The sequence below is a fragment of the Gouania willdenowi genome, chromosome 5 (genome assembly GCF_900634775.1).
Source record: "Gouania willdenowi chromosome 5, fGouWil2.1, whole genome shotgun sequence".
Lineage (NCBI taxonomy): Eukaryota > Metazoa > Chordata > Actinopteri > Blenniiformes > Gobiesocidae > Gouania > Gouania willdenowi.
In genome coordinates, this window is record NC_041048.1 from 3,744,923 (window position 1) to 3,757,646 (window position 12,724).

The window sequence follows — 12,724 nt, forward strand, 5'->3', positions numbered from 1 at the left end:
CTGAGAGTGCCGCTTGTTCCCGGGGATCCTGAACGGAGGAGCGGACTTTCTGTCCAGGAGCGCACCGGTGTACGTGGAATAGAGGTTATGTCCACTGGTGGTGCAACAGTTGTGGGCCCATTATGGACGGGCCGAGGTGGATCTGTTTGCTGCGGAGGAAAACACGCAGTGCGCATTGTTTTTCTCTCGATGCTCCCCTCGGCATTGATGCGCTGGCGCACGTCTGGCACGCATTTCCCCCGTTGGCCCTTATACTCCCCACTCTGTCCAGGGTGAGGGAGCAGGGTCATGCGCTGATTCTGGTGGCCCCTCACTGGCCAGCCATGCACTGGCTGGCCAGTCCATGCGTTGCGCACGTACATGAACATGGAGGAGGCCTCGGGAGGAGCGATCAGCTGTTCGTCTCCAGGCCAAATTCCCACAGGGGGAAGCCTGTTGCTAAACAACACCTTTCACAGGTGTTGCTTATGGGGCAATGGGGGCCGTTGCTTGAGCAATGTCTCCCATTACCATGAACAATAGGGGTCAATGTTTTGGCCTACGAGGGATGGGGTCTGCGGCTGCCTGAAGGCCAGCACACACACTCGACTCGATGTCCCGCTAAGTCCTGGGACTTGTTCAGGGGAGTGTCTGTTCAGGACATTTGTGCAGCGGTGAGTTGTTCCTCGCCTCTCACGCTTGTTTGGGTCTACATGCTTGACTGTTGCTGTCCTGATGTAAAAGAAACTCTGCCTTGCGGGCTGTTTTTTTTGCTCGATAAGCATGTCTGGACTACAAGAGCTACCATATTTCATGGTGAAACATCTCACAAAATATTATAAAAAAGAATATTAGGTTATGTATATAACCCCGGTTCTATGGGTAATATGCGTGAGATGTCTCACCAGACAACCCTTTTGCTCGAACGAGTGAGAAATGGTGCTTATTTTGAATCAGGAATTGTACATCCGCCCTCCTTCTCATAGAGGGTGGGAGTGTCCCCGGCAGATGGAAAGTTCTTTCCAGCCAATCAGGGCTCCAGAGGTCCAGTCCTCAGGTCCAGCCTCCACATCCCTGTGACTGAAGGAGGAGCAGTAATAACTAATCAGGTCAACATCAGAGAGCCTGAGGCAGAACTCTGCAGAGCTCAGCAGCTTCTTCTCCTCACTATGATCACACCTGATGAAGCTGAGCTCTGCTATCCACACCTGGGAAACTCCTCATGCAGGAGGATTGTGCGCCCTCACTCAGTGTATGTGCTCCTTTACATTATACTGTCCTCCATCTCTGTGCTCACTGTGGCCCTCAACCTGCTGGTCATCATCACCATCTCCCACTTCAAGTAATGACATGTCGTGTTGCTGTATGAACTGTTATCTTGTTGCTGAATGTATCTGTGTTTGACTCCTGCTGTTTTCAGCTTTGCTGACAATTATTAATTCATATAATGATTAGTGTGCTCCTCTTTAACTCCTCCAGGAAGGTGCACACTGATCCGTGTGTTGTAGGGGTTGAACAGACGAGTCGACCAGTCGACTTTAGTGTTGTCTCGCGACTCTGTGTACGTGACAGACGTGACCAATCGCCCTGTTGCACGTGAGCAACCTGAAGGTGTATTTCCAGAGGCGGAGAGCCTCATTGTCTCTTTTTCTCCTTGCAGCGCCGCAGCATAGAAGATAAAGCGGAGCCAAAAATTCCCTGAGGAACATTGACGAGGTCGCCGTGAGGAGGGAAGGAGTCCTGCTCGGACGGTTTAACCTGGCGTGCCAGTCTTCTGTGGAGGCTTTGTGCGTTAAACATGGCGCAGTGCCGACATGAGCCCGGAGTTTTGACCGCCATACGGGCATGTTCCAGACCCAGGCTTGTGCCTGCCCTTAGTGGAGATTTTGCCCCCACATAGACAGAGGCGAGCCCCAAAGCATCTTGCTCCTTCAGTGGAAGGGGCCTTGGCTTCCATCACCATGTGACGCAGTCAAGAGACCAAGCTTGTGCTACCACGAGGCAGCTAGCACAGGTGCTAGCAAGGATGCAGGCCAACGTGTACTGGAACATCTCAGACGTCGAGAACAGCGTTGGTTTTCAAGACGGCAGCTGGTTTGCTTGCGTCCAAAGCTCGGATACCGTAGTATCTGGAGCTGGGCTACACACTTTCGTGAGCCCAGAGGGAGGATCTACATTAGCATGGGCCCGTGACGCCAAGGGCAGTGGGACGGAGACCACAGCGAGGTGTGCTGAGGTCAGTACGCCTCGGCCTTGCGACAGAGACCGTGAAGCGAGGCTCAAACCGGAGTGAGAGAGCCACTGGGGACCAACGTGTGCTGAAGCAGCAGCGTTGGAAGGAGCAGTCAGCTGGAGCTGAGACTTAGAGGTTCACATCTTTTCAGCAGTGAAAGACAGCACCTACCAAGCAAAGCAAGGTAAGAGCTGTTAAAACTACCTTCTCAACCTGTTGTGGTCTAAAGCAGGTGCTAATTTTGTCAACGTCCATCAACTAGAAAAGGAATCCAACTGTGGACAGTTAAACTGGCGAAATAACGCGAGATAGCTGAGAGGAAAAGAGGTGTTTGAATGGTGCATAAAACGGGTTAACGAAAGTTTTAAGTTAGGTTTTAAAGTTGTTGTTTTTTTTAAAAAAAACATTCCTTTATTTTGTTTTCTACACTATTAAATGTTTGTGCAGCAGACAGAGAAGTCCACCAGCCTCCAATTAAATTTCTTCAAATGTCATTTTGTGCTTCTGTGCACTCACCTCTCCAAGTTGAACGAGCAAAATGTTCATTGAAACATGATGGTCTCAACCACGTTTATACACGCACCTACGAATGGTGCAATGTTAGTGAACTCCCCACAGCAGGTGAGGAAACAGCGCCACCAAAGAATTTAGGGACGCACCTGGTTTACCACCTTTTATTTCAGATCTTAGTGAATCCGCCCCACAGAGTGTAATGCATACTAAACTATTTTCAAAACCAGGTAGTGGAGCACAATAAAAGTTACGTGTTTGGGGACATTATCTGGTTTGATTTAATACTTTCTTGGCCGGACAATTGAAAAGGGTTGGTGGGCTGCAGTCGGCCCAGGGGCCATAGATTGGACACCGCTGCTCTGAAGGGTACAACATTGAAAGAAGATGATTTTGTCCTAGTTATAAAACTCACAGTCAATGCTTTAGATTTAAGTACTCAAGGAAAAATACAAAACTTTGTAGAGTTACATCATGTGGAGAGTAGTGGGTCTCTGAGGGAGGTCCAGTCCTCAGGTCCAGCCTCCACATCCCTGTGACTGAGGGAGGAGCAGTAATAACTTATCAGGTCAGCATCAGAGAGCCTGAGGCAGAACTCTGCAGAGCTCAGCAGCTTCTTCTCCTCACTATGATCACACCTGATGAAGCTGAGCTCTGCTATCCACACCTGGGAAACTCCTCATGCAGGAGGATTGTGCGCCCTCACTCAGTGTCTGTGCTCCTTTACATTATACTGTCCTCCATCTCTGTGCTCACTGTGACCCTCAACTTGCTGGTCATCATCACCATCTCCCACTTCAAGTAAGGAAATGTCCCGTTGCTTTATGAACTGTTATCTTGTTGCTGAATGTTTCTGTGTTTGACTCCTGATGTTTTCAGCTTTGATGACAATTATCACTTCATATAATAATCAGTGTGTTGCTCTCTAACTCCTCCAGGAAGCTGCACAGCCCGACCAACTTCCTCCTCCTCTCTCTGGCTGTCTCAGATTTCTGTGTAGGATTCATCTTTATTTTTGACATCCTCCTCTTGGACAACTGCTGGTATCTCAGTGCAGGATGGTGTATGTTTTTCGCAGTTTTAGGTATTGTTGTCCCAACTGCATCAACAGGAAGTATTGTGCTCATTTCCATCGATCGCTACATTGCTGTTTGTGATCCTCTGCACTATCACACTAAAGTCACTGTAAACAGAGCAAATATTAGTGTTGTTTTATGTTGGTTCTGTTCTGCTCTCTATAATCTGGGACTAATAGATAATACACAAAAACCAGATGATTTTAATTCCTGCATTGGACAATGTGTGACATATATACATCCTGCTGCTCTACTTTTGGATCTCTTTTTGACCGTAATCTTACCTGTCAGTGTCATCATAATCCTGTATGTGAGAGTGTTTGTAGTGGCTGCGTCTCAGGCCCGGGCCATGCACTCTCATGTTGCAGTGGTGAAACTTCAGGGTTCAGTGAAGGTTAACAAGTCAGAGCTGAAGGCAGCCAGAGTTTTAGGTGTAGTGGTTGTTGTGTTTCTGTGTTGTTTATTCCCTTTTTACATTGTTGTATTTTTACCTGAATCTTCAGATGTTAGTGTGTCAACTTTTTTTTATGTTAAATATCTGTACTACTTTAACTCCTGTATGAACCCTATGATCTATGTGTTTCTTTATCCCTGGTTCAGGAAATGTGTGAAATATATTCTTTCTCTTCAGATCCTAAAATCAGGCTCCAGTGAGGCCAACATTCTGTAGTGCACATTCTGTGCACTAATCACACAAACACTCAATAGCCTGAGCGTGGCTGTGTGAACCCAATGATCTGTGTTTCTTTTCCCCTGGTTCAGGAAAAGTGTGAAATGCATCTTGAAGTCTGGTTCCAGTGAGGCCAACATACTGTAAAGAGAGAGAGCTGCTGACATGTAATCTGAGGATGATGTGCTGTTGATCTTTGAAATGTTTCATTTTAAATTCTGATATGACAATAATTTCACAAATGAAGATGATAAAATATTTTCTGAGTTCCACAGATGTGAACAAGAGAGATCATGTGAAACTAGGAAATAATGAATCTAAACACGAGAGCTGAGAAATATCATTTTTATTTCTTTTAAACGGATCACTGGAGGTGTAAACATTATTTTGTGTTTCATGTAAAAATGTGCAACAATTACACAAACACTGGAGGGCCTGAGACTGACTGAGAGCACAATAACAGTCCTTACAATCAATACAAACCAAGATGTTTAATAACGGAATGAAATATAATATTAGTTATTATTAAAAAGAAACTGGAAAAGGTAAATGATCGTCACTTTAAAACCAGTGTTCATTAAAAGAGGCAGCTGCTTCCTGAAATGAAGGACATATAAACCAAGGAGGGGATTTTAGAAGTGACAAGAGTTTAATTTATTTGTTACAGTGTAACTATTGAAACTTTGTAAAATGTGTAGTTTACTCGTTTTGATTTTTTTTTTATAGAAAAAAAGAATAAATATTTTTTAAAAAAGGAGCAGCCTGTGACTTCAGTTCAAAGCATCCTTGACCATCCAGAACAATTATTTCTGTGTTTAGTCTCTTTGTCCTCATGTGAAATGTTCACACGCTCAGAATCTGATCATTTATGTTTAAAGCATTTTAGACCCAAATCTGTGCTATTCAGGCTGTAAAAGACTTAGTGAGAAACAAACTGCAAAATTTATCAGCTGCATGTTTATATAGGTTATACATTGAAATATGAACTTAAAAGCATTTTTAAAGCATCAGTTGACAGATTAAATGCAAATAGTTTTTTAAGATAAGATCAGAAATGATAAACTATTGATCTTGAATGTAGGAGTTATAACAGTGCAAGGCATTACAAATACAGGAAACTACAATAAAACATTAAGGAAAAAACAAAATATAAAGTACCATGCAAATTATCTATAAGTATATACAATGAACATAGTGTACACACGCACACACGTGCGCGCATGCACGCACACACGCACACACACACACACATAAATATATTAAATATAAAATAAATATATAATATAACCTATATTGTAAATATAGATCAGTATTTAGAAAGTGTCAAGAGGGTCTTGCTGGCCCTGATCAGCACCTACTGATTATTCTGTACATTGTTGAATGGTTTCTAGAGCACATCCCAGATATCAGGTGTGTAACAGGACTGCCTCACAGTTAAGGTTTCAAGACAACAACACAGATGGGTTGAAGAAATCGGGCATTTTATTTATTTATTTTTTAAGGTTGGTGTTACATTCATTGCAGGTCAATATATGCTGACCAGTGTTTTTTGTGACACCAGGTCCTCAGAGCTTTCCACTTAATTGGCCTGGTGGACTGCATGTGGAGTCATTTTTGCAGATGTCCATCGAGTTTGTTTGAGCCTTAACTGTTAACTGCACCACAGTGGAAGCATGGACTGCTTGGCCTCAACCCAGCCTGGTTGGCCACACGTGTATTTTGTCAGCAGGAACCAGACTGGCCTTAGAGCAGTGTGAGTGCGCACTTAAGTCAAGTCTGATTTAGCCTGACGTGCTAGTGTGAGTACACCATGAGCTCAGTTGCTTCTCAGCCTGCCTGCTGAAGACTGCCAGTTGTGCTTACCTTCCAGCTGCTCCCGAGAATATATAAAAAACAGTTATGAATCAAATGCACTGCAACTGTAATCAATAAACTACAAAGTGCCTCCCCGATTCACTTCTACCCCTGATGCTCTCTGCCTGCTAAAACATGCACATAGTCCAAATGTCCAACTTATTCCAGGGCTTTACCCGGTCAACACACCACCATAACCCCCTCCTCACTTTGTAAACAGTATAGAATATCAGACATGCCCATCTAAGTGCCTGGTCTATGAACCACCCTTAACGGGGCAGTATTATGAAAAATACACTTTATAAAGGTTTTGCTTCATTGATATACATTCATTTAGGTTCATTCAGAGGGTCAAAGTTGAAAAAGTTCTGTTTCCACCCTCTCTTGTTATTCCACATTTTTCTCGCATATGACGTCACATCGTGGAAAATCCTCCTCCTGACATTCCTGGCTCCTCCTACCTTATCCAAGAATGTGAGCTTCTCCCTCTCAAACTACCTCAGAGGAAAAACAAACACTGCAGTTTATTATATAATATATATGATACTTTATTGTCTTATATATAAAGCTAAATACACAAATGTGTTCCCTGCATTAAACCCCTCCCTGAGGAGCAGTGGGCAGCCACCGTGTAGCACTCGGAGCAGTTTCATTTTTAGTAGCCGTTTTACCGCCTCGTATCGCCTTTGACACAATCTGACGTGTTTGTGACACAAAGCGACACAGCGGTTGGACAAAACAAATAATTATCATCTGAAAATGCACTATTACTGTAGTTAGAAGAGGACAGGAGGAGAAGAATGTGACTTACTCTAGCAGCTTAACACTCCGGTGAGTGCTTGAAACAGATGACTGACTCCGCTGCTGCTGTGATAAACACACCCTGAAGCAGCGCTGAGACAATATCACAAGCACAATAGCCGCTTAATAATCCATGTGTTTTACTGTAATATGCAGTTTTTTGGCTGAAACAATAATAAAAGAATAGCAAATAGCAAAAGAAAATCGCTTTGGTGATCACTAATCTCCCTCGCAAGAGCGAGGCATGAACTCAGCGTCTATAGACATGCTCACTCATGAATATGAATTAAAGCCCCAAAACAACTAGTTTACAGAAGCAACATGAAAATTGACTTTTCAAATGACTAAGGGTGCTTTCAAACATATAGTCCGGGGGATTCGGTGCAATTCATGCGGTGAATCTGCAACATTGATGTATTTTATTTTGGTCTGGTTCACTTTCACACATTCTATTGGCCAAGCGCACTAAACTTTCTGAACAACGTTATGCAGGCGAAACAGTCAGTCGCCTATTGGACAGAATGCTTCAGCCTCCAATGCCATGACAATATGGCCCTGCCCTGTCCCTACTGACAGTCACGGCATCATGTCCTATATTTGGTTTCTCTTCCTATGTTTTCAAAAAGAAATCCTAAAACAATCACCGCAGAAAAGTCATGAATGATAATTCATAATAGCCCATAATCACACGATGCCACAACCTGCGCGAATGCTCTACATGTACACAGAGATGATCTACTCCATCTCCACACGTCACTGCTTCTAGCCGTCATGTCACCGGTAACTTACCGGTAAGGATGTGTAATGTGTGAAGATATGAGAATATATACGCTGATAAAACAGAGCAGTCAATTGTGCAGCCATCACTGATCGTGAGAACAGCTTGGGAAAACAGAGATGAGTGAAATAAATGAATGATGTGGGAGAAATATGGAAAGGAGTGAGGAAATGTGATGTGTTTTTTTTTTGTGTGCTGACAATGCGACTCTGAAAATGGATAGATGGACTGAGACTGGACTGGGATCATGAACGTGCTCGCGGACCTGCTTTCCAGGGGCATGACGATTTACAGGGAATGGATGTTGCACCCAGGTGGGGGGGCCTTGTCAAAGCTGTGGCAGAGCCAGTATAGGAACAGAAGGTCTCACGGCTTTAAATAGCAGACCTTGGGAAGCAGTCTGAGGGAAAGCCTTCTGTCACGCCGGTGGTGACGTGAGTGGGGGTTTCCTGGGGAGACAGAGGTGGGGAGCCTCATTGTCTCTTTTTCTCCTTGCAGCGCCTCTGCACAAAAGATAAGCGGAGCCGAAAATCCCCTGAGGAACAACGGGGGCATCCAGGATGTTGCTTTTTTCTGCATCAGAAAGTTTGACAAGGTCAAGCCAGCAGGCTCACTCCTGAACAACCATGTTGCTCATCACCTTACCCATTGCCTGCACGGAGCAGCGTTGGCTGCGAATACGCACGTCAGCAACCGTAGATATTTCCTCCATTGTGGAAGGGTCCTGAGACAGAGAGTGAAATCCTCAGAGTTCAGCCTGGTAGGCAGTGAGGAGAGAAAGGACATTCAGTGCCCTGACAGAGAACAGCGGCCGCAAATGTGCTACCGGACAGGTCTGACTGGACACGGTCCACTCTGGACGGCACAAAGGCCTCCGAGGGGACACAGCAGGCTGTCGTGGGAGCAGGTGAGCCGCAACAAGGGGCTCCACCGGCAGCATACGAAGTAGTCCGAGGCTCTCCATCGCCTCACAATCGAGGCATGAGGTACCTGACACAGGAGTTTTCCCAGTGAACTGATGGTCCTTCCAGGGTTGCGCTACTTCAACTAGCAGTTCAGGAAGGACACAAAAGATTTGTCTCTGTGTGCCCTTTAAAAAGGGGAGCTTCTTCCCTTCGTAGCAGGACCTGGTGGTTTCAGTCACTACGGTAGGCCACGGAATGGCCAGCCGAGCTGCAACACGTTTACACACCTTTACCGTGTCCAGGCTGGAAAAATAGGAGATGGGTGTGGAGCCCTCCATTTCTTCCTGGGAGGCGAAACAGGCAGCAGGAAGCTCGCCTTAAACCGGGTTGATGAAAGGTCTTTCCTCCTTGTCCACACCCAAGCCGAGAGGGTCAGAGGAGTCATCATCAAACTCTCCACAGTCAATCACGAGGACATCCTTGTGAAGTGGGGAGGGAGCCACCTGGTCGAGCTGGGAACCCCAACTGGAACCCTGTGTAGCCACAGTTTCCACCAGCGGAGTCTTTACTTCACTCTTATCGACGGGGACGCCGTGAGGAGGGAAGGAGTCCTGCTCGGACGGTTTAACCTTGCATGCCAGTCTTCTGTGGAGGCTTTGTGCGTTAAACATTGCGCAGTGCCGACATGAGCCCGGAGTTTTGACCGCCATACGGGCATGTTCCAGACCCAGACTTGTGCCTGCCCTTAGTGGAGATTTTCCCCCTACATAGACAGAGGCGAGCCCCAAAGCATCTTGCTCCTTCAGTGGAAGGGGCCTTGGCTTCCATCACCATGTGATGCAGTCAGGAGAGCAAGTGGCCAAGCTTGTGCTACCACGAGGCAGCTAGCACAGGTGCTAGCAAGGATGCAGGCCAACGTGTACTGGAACATCTCAGACATCGAGAACAGCGTTGGTTTTCAAGACGGCAGCTGGTTTGCTTGTGTCCGAAGTTCGGATACCGTAGTATCTGGAGCTGGGCTACACACTTTCGTGAGAGCCCAGAGGGAGGATCGACGTCAGCATGGGCCCTTGACGCCAAGGGCAGTGGGACGAAGACCACAGCGAGGTGTGCTGAGGTCAGTACGCCCCGACCTTGCGACAGAGACCGTGAAGCGAGGCTCACACCGGAGTGAGAGAGCCACTGGGGACCAACGTGTGCTGAAACAGCAGCGTTGGAAAGAGCAGTCAGCTGGAGCTGAGACTTAGAGGTTCACTTCTTTTCAGCAGTGAAAGACAGCACCTACCAAGCAAAGCAAGGTACGAGCTGTTAAAACTACCTTCTCAACCTGTTGTGGTCTAAAGCAGGTGCTAATTTTGCCAGTGTCTGTCAACAAGAAAAGGAATCCAACTGTGGACAGTTAAACTGGCGAAATAACGCGAGATAGCTGAGAGGAAAAGAGGTGTTTGAATGGTGCATAAAATCGGGTTAACGAAAGTTTTAAGTTAGGTTTTAAAGTTGTTGTTTTTTTAAAAAAAGTATTTCTTTATTTTGTTTTCTACACTATTAAATGTTTGTGCAGCAGACAGAAAAGTCCACCAGCCTCCAATTAATTTTCTTCAAGTGTCATTTTGTGCTTCTGTGCACTCACCTCTCCACGTTGAACGAGCAAAACGTTCATTGAAATATGATGGTCTCAACCACGTTTATACACGCACCTACAAATGGTGCAATGTTAGTGAACTCCCCACAGCAGGTGAGGAAACAGCGCCACCAAAGGATTTAGGGACGCACCTGGTTCACCACCTTTTATTTCAGATCTTAGTGAATCCGCCCCACAGAGTGTAATGCATACTAAAACATTTTCAGAACCAGGTAGTGGAGCACAATAAAAGTTACGTGTTTGGGGACATTATCTGGTTTGATTTAATACTTTCTTGGCGGGACAATTGAAAAGGGTTGGTGGGCTGCAGTCGGCCCAGGGGCCATAGATTAGACACCTCTGCTCTGAAGGGTACAACATTGAAAGAAGATGATTTTGTCCTAGTTATAGAACTCACAGTCAATGCTTTAGATTTAAGTACTAAAGGAAAAATACAAAACTTTGTAGAGTGACATCATGTGGAGAGTAGTGGGTCTCTGAGGGAGGTCCAGTCCTCAGGTCCAGCCTCCACATCCCTGTGACTGAAGGAGGAGCAGTAATAACTTATCAGGTCAACATCAGAGAGCCTGAGGCAGAACTCTGCAGAGCTCAGCAGCTTCTTCTCCTCACTATGATCACACCTGATGAAGCTGAGCTCTGCTATCCACACCTGGGAAACTCCTCATGCAGGAGGATTGTGCGCCCTCACTCAGTGTCTGTGCTCCTTTACATTATACTGTCCTCCATCTCTGTGCTCACTGTGACCCTCAACCTGCTGGTCATCATCGCCATCTCCCACTTCAAGTAATGACATGTCCTGTTGCTCTATGAACTGTTATCTTGTTGCTGAATGTTTCTGTGTTTGACTCCTGATGTTTTCAGCTTTGATGACAATTATCACTTCATATAATAATCAGTGTGTTGCTCTCTAACTCCTCCAGGAAGCTGCACAGCCCGACCAACTTCCTCCTCCTCTCTCTGGCTGTCTCAGATTTCTGTGTAGGATTCATCTTTATTTTTGACATCCTCCTCTTGGACAACTGCTGGTATCTCAGTGAAGGATGGTGTATGTTTTTCTCAGTTTTATGTATTATTGTCCCAACTGCATCAACAGGAAGTATTGTGCTCATTTCCATTGATCGCTACATTGCTGTTTGTGATCCTCTGCACTATCACACTAAAGTCACTGTAAATAGAGCAAGGATGAGTGTTGCTTTATGTTGGTTCTGTTCTGCTCTCTATAATCTGGGACTAATAGATAATACACAAAAACCAGATGATTTTAATTCCTGCATTGGACAATGTGTGACATATATACATCCTGCTGCTCTATTTTTGGATCTCTTTTTGACCGTAATCTTACCTGTCAGTGTCATCATAATCCTGTATGTGAGAGTGTTTGTGGTGGCTGCGTCTCAGGCCCGGGCCATGCACTCTCATGTTGCAGTGGTGAAACTTCAGGGTTCAGTGAAGGTTAACAAGTCAGAGCTGAAGGCAGCCAGAGTTTTAGGTGTAGTGGTTGTTGTGTTTCTATGTTGTTTATTACCTTTTTACATTGTTGTATTTTTACCTGAATCTTCAGATGTTAGTGTGTCAACTTTTTTTTATGTTACATATCTGTACTACTTGAACTCCTGTATGAATCCTATGATCTATGTGTTTCTTTATCCCTGGTTCAGGAAATGTGTGAAATATATTCTTTCTCTTCAGATCCTAAAATCAGGCTCCAGTGAGGCCAACATTCTGTAGTGCACATTCTGTGCACTAATCACACAAACACTCAATAGCCTGAGCGTGGCTGTGTGAACCCAATGATCTGTGTTTCTTTTCCCCTGGTTCAGGAAAAGTGTGAAATGCATCTTGAAGTCTGGTTCCAGTGAGGCCAACATACTGTAAAGAGAGAGAGCTGCTGACATGTAATCTGAGGATGATGTGCTGTTGATCTTTGAAATGTTTCATTTTAAATTCTGATATGACAATAATTTCACAAATGAAGATGATAAAATATTTTCTGAGTCCCACAGATGTGAACAAGAGAGATCATGTGAAACTAGGAAATAATGAATCTAAACACGAGAGCTGAGAAATATCATTTTTATTTCTTTTAAACGGATCACTGGAGGTGTAAACATTATTTTGTGTTTCATGTAAAAATGTGCAACAATTACACAAACACTGGAGGGCCTGAGACTGACTGAGAGCACAATAACAGTCCTTACAATCAATACAAACCAAGATGTTTAATAACATAATGAAATACAATATTAGCGATTATTAAAAAGAAACTGGAAAAGGTA

At 44.9% G+C, this 12,724-nt stretch overlaps 1 protein-coding gene across 1 annotated transcript; it reads left to right on the forward strand.

Annotated features, from left to right (window-relative positions):
- Window positions 1-10,942: 10,942 nt before the first annotated feature.
- On the forward strand, window positions 10,943-12,314 carry LOC114463119 (trace amine-associated receptor 3-like). The gene is made up of 3 exons (XM_028446389.1): window positions 10,943-11,231; window positions 11,369-11,426; window positions 12,269-12,314. Exons 1-3 carry the CDS (start codon window positions 11,059-11,061, stop codon window positions 12,305-12,307), a joined length of 270 nt encoding a protein of 89 aa, XP_028302190.1. The 5' UTR covers window positions 10,943-11,058; the 3' UTR covers window positions 12,308-12,314.
- The last annotated feature ends 410 nt before the right edge of the window (window positions 12,315-12,724 follow it).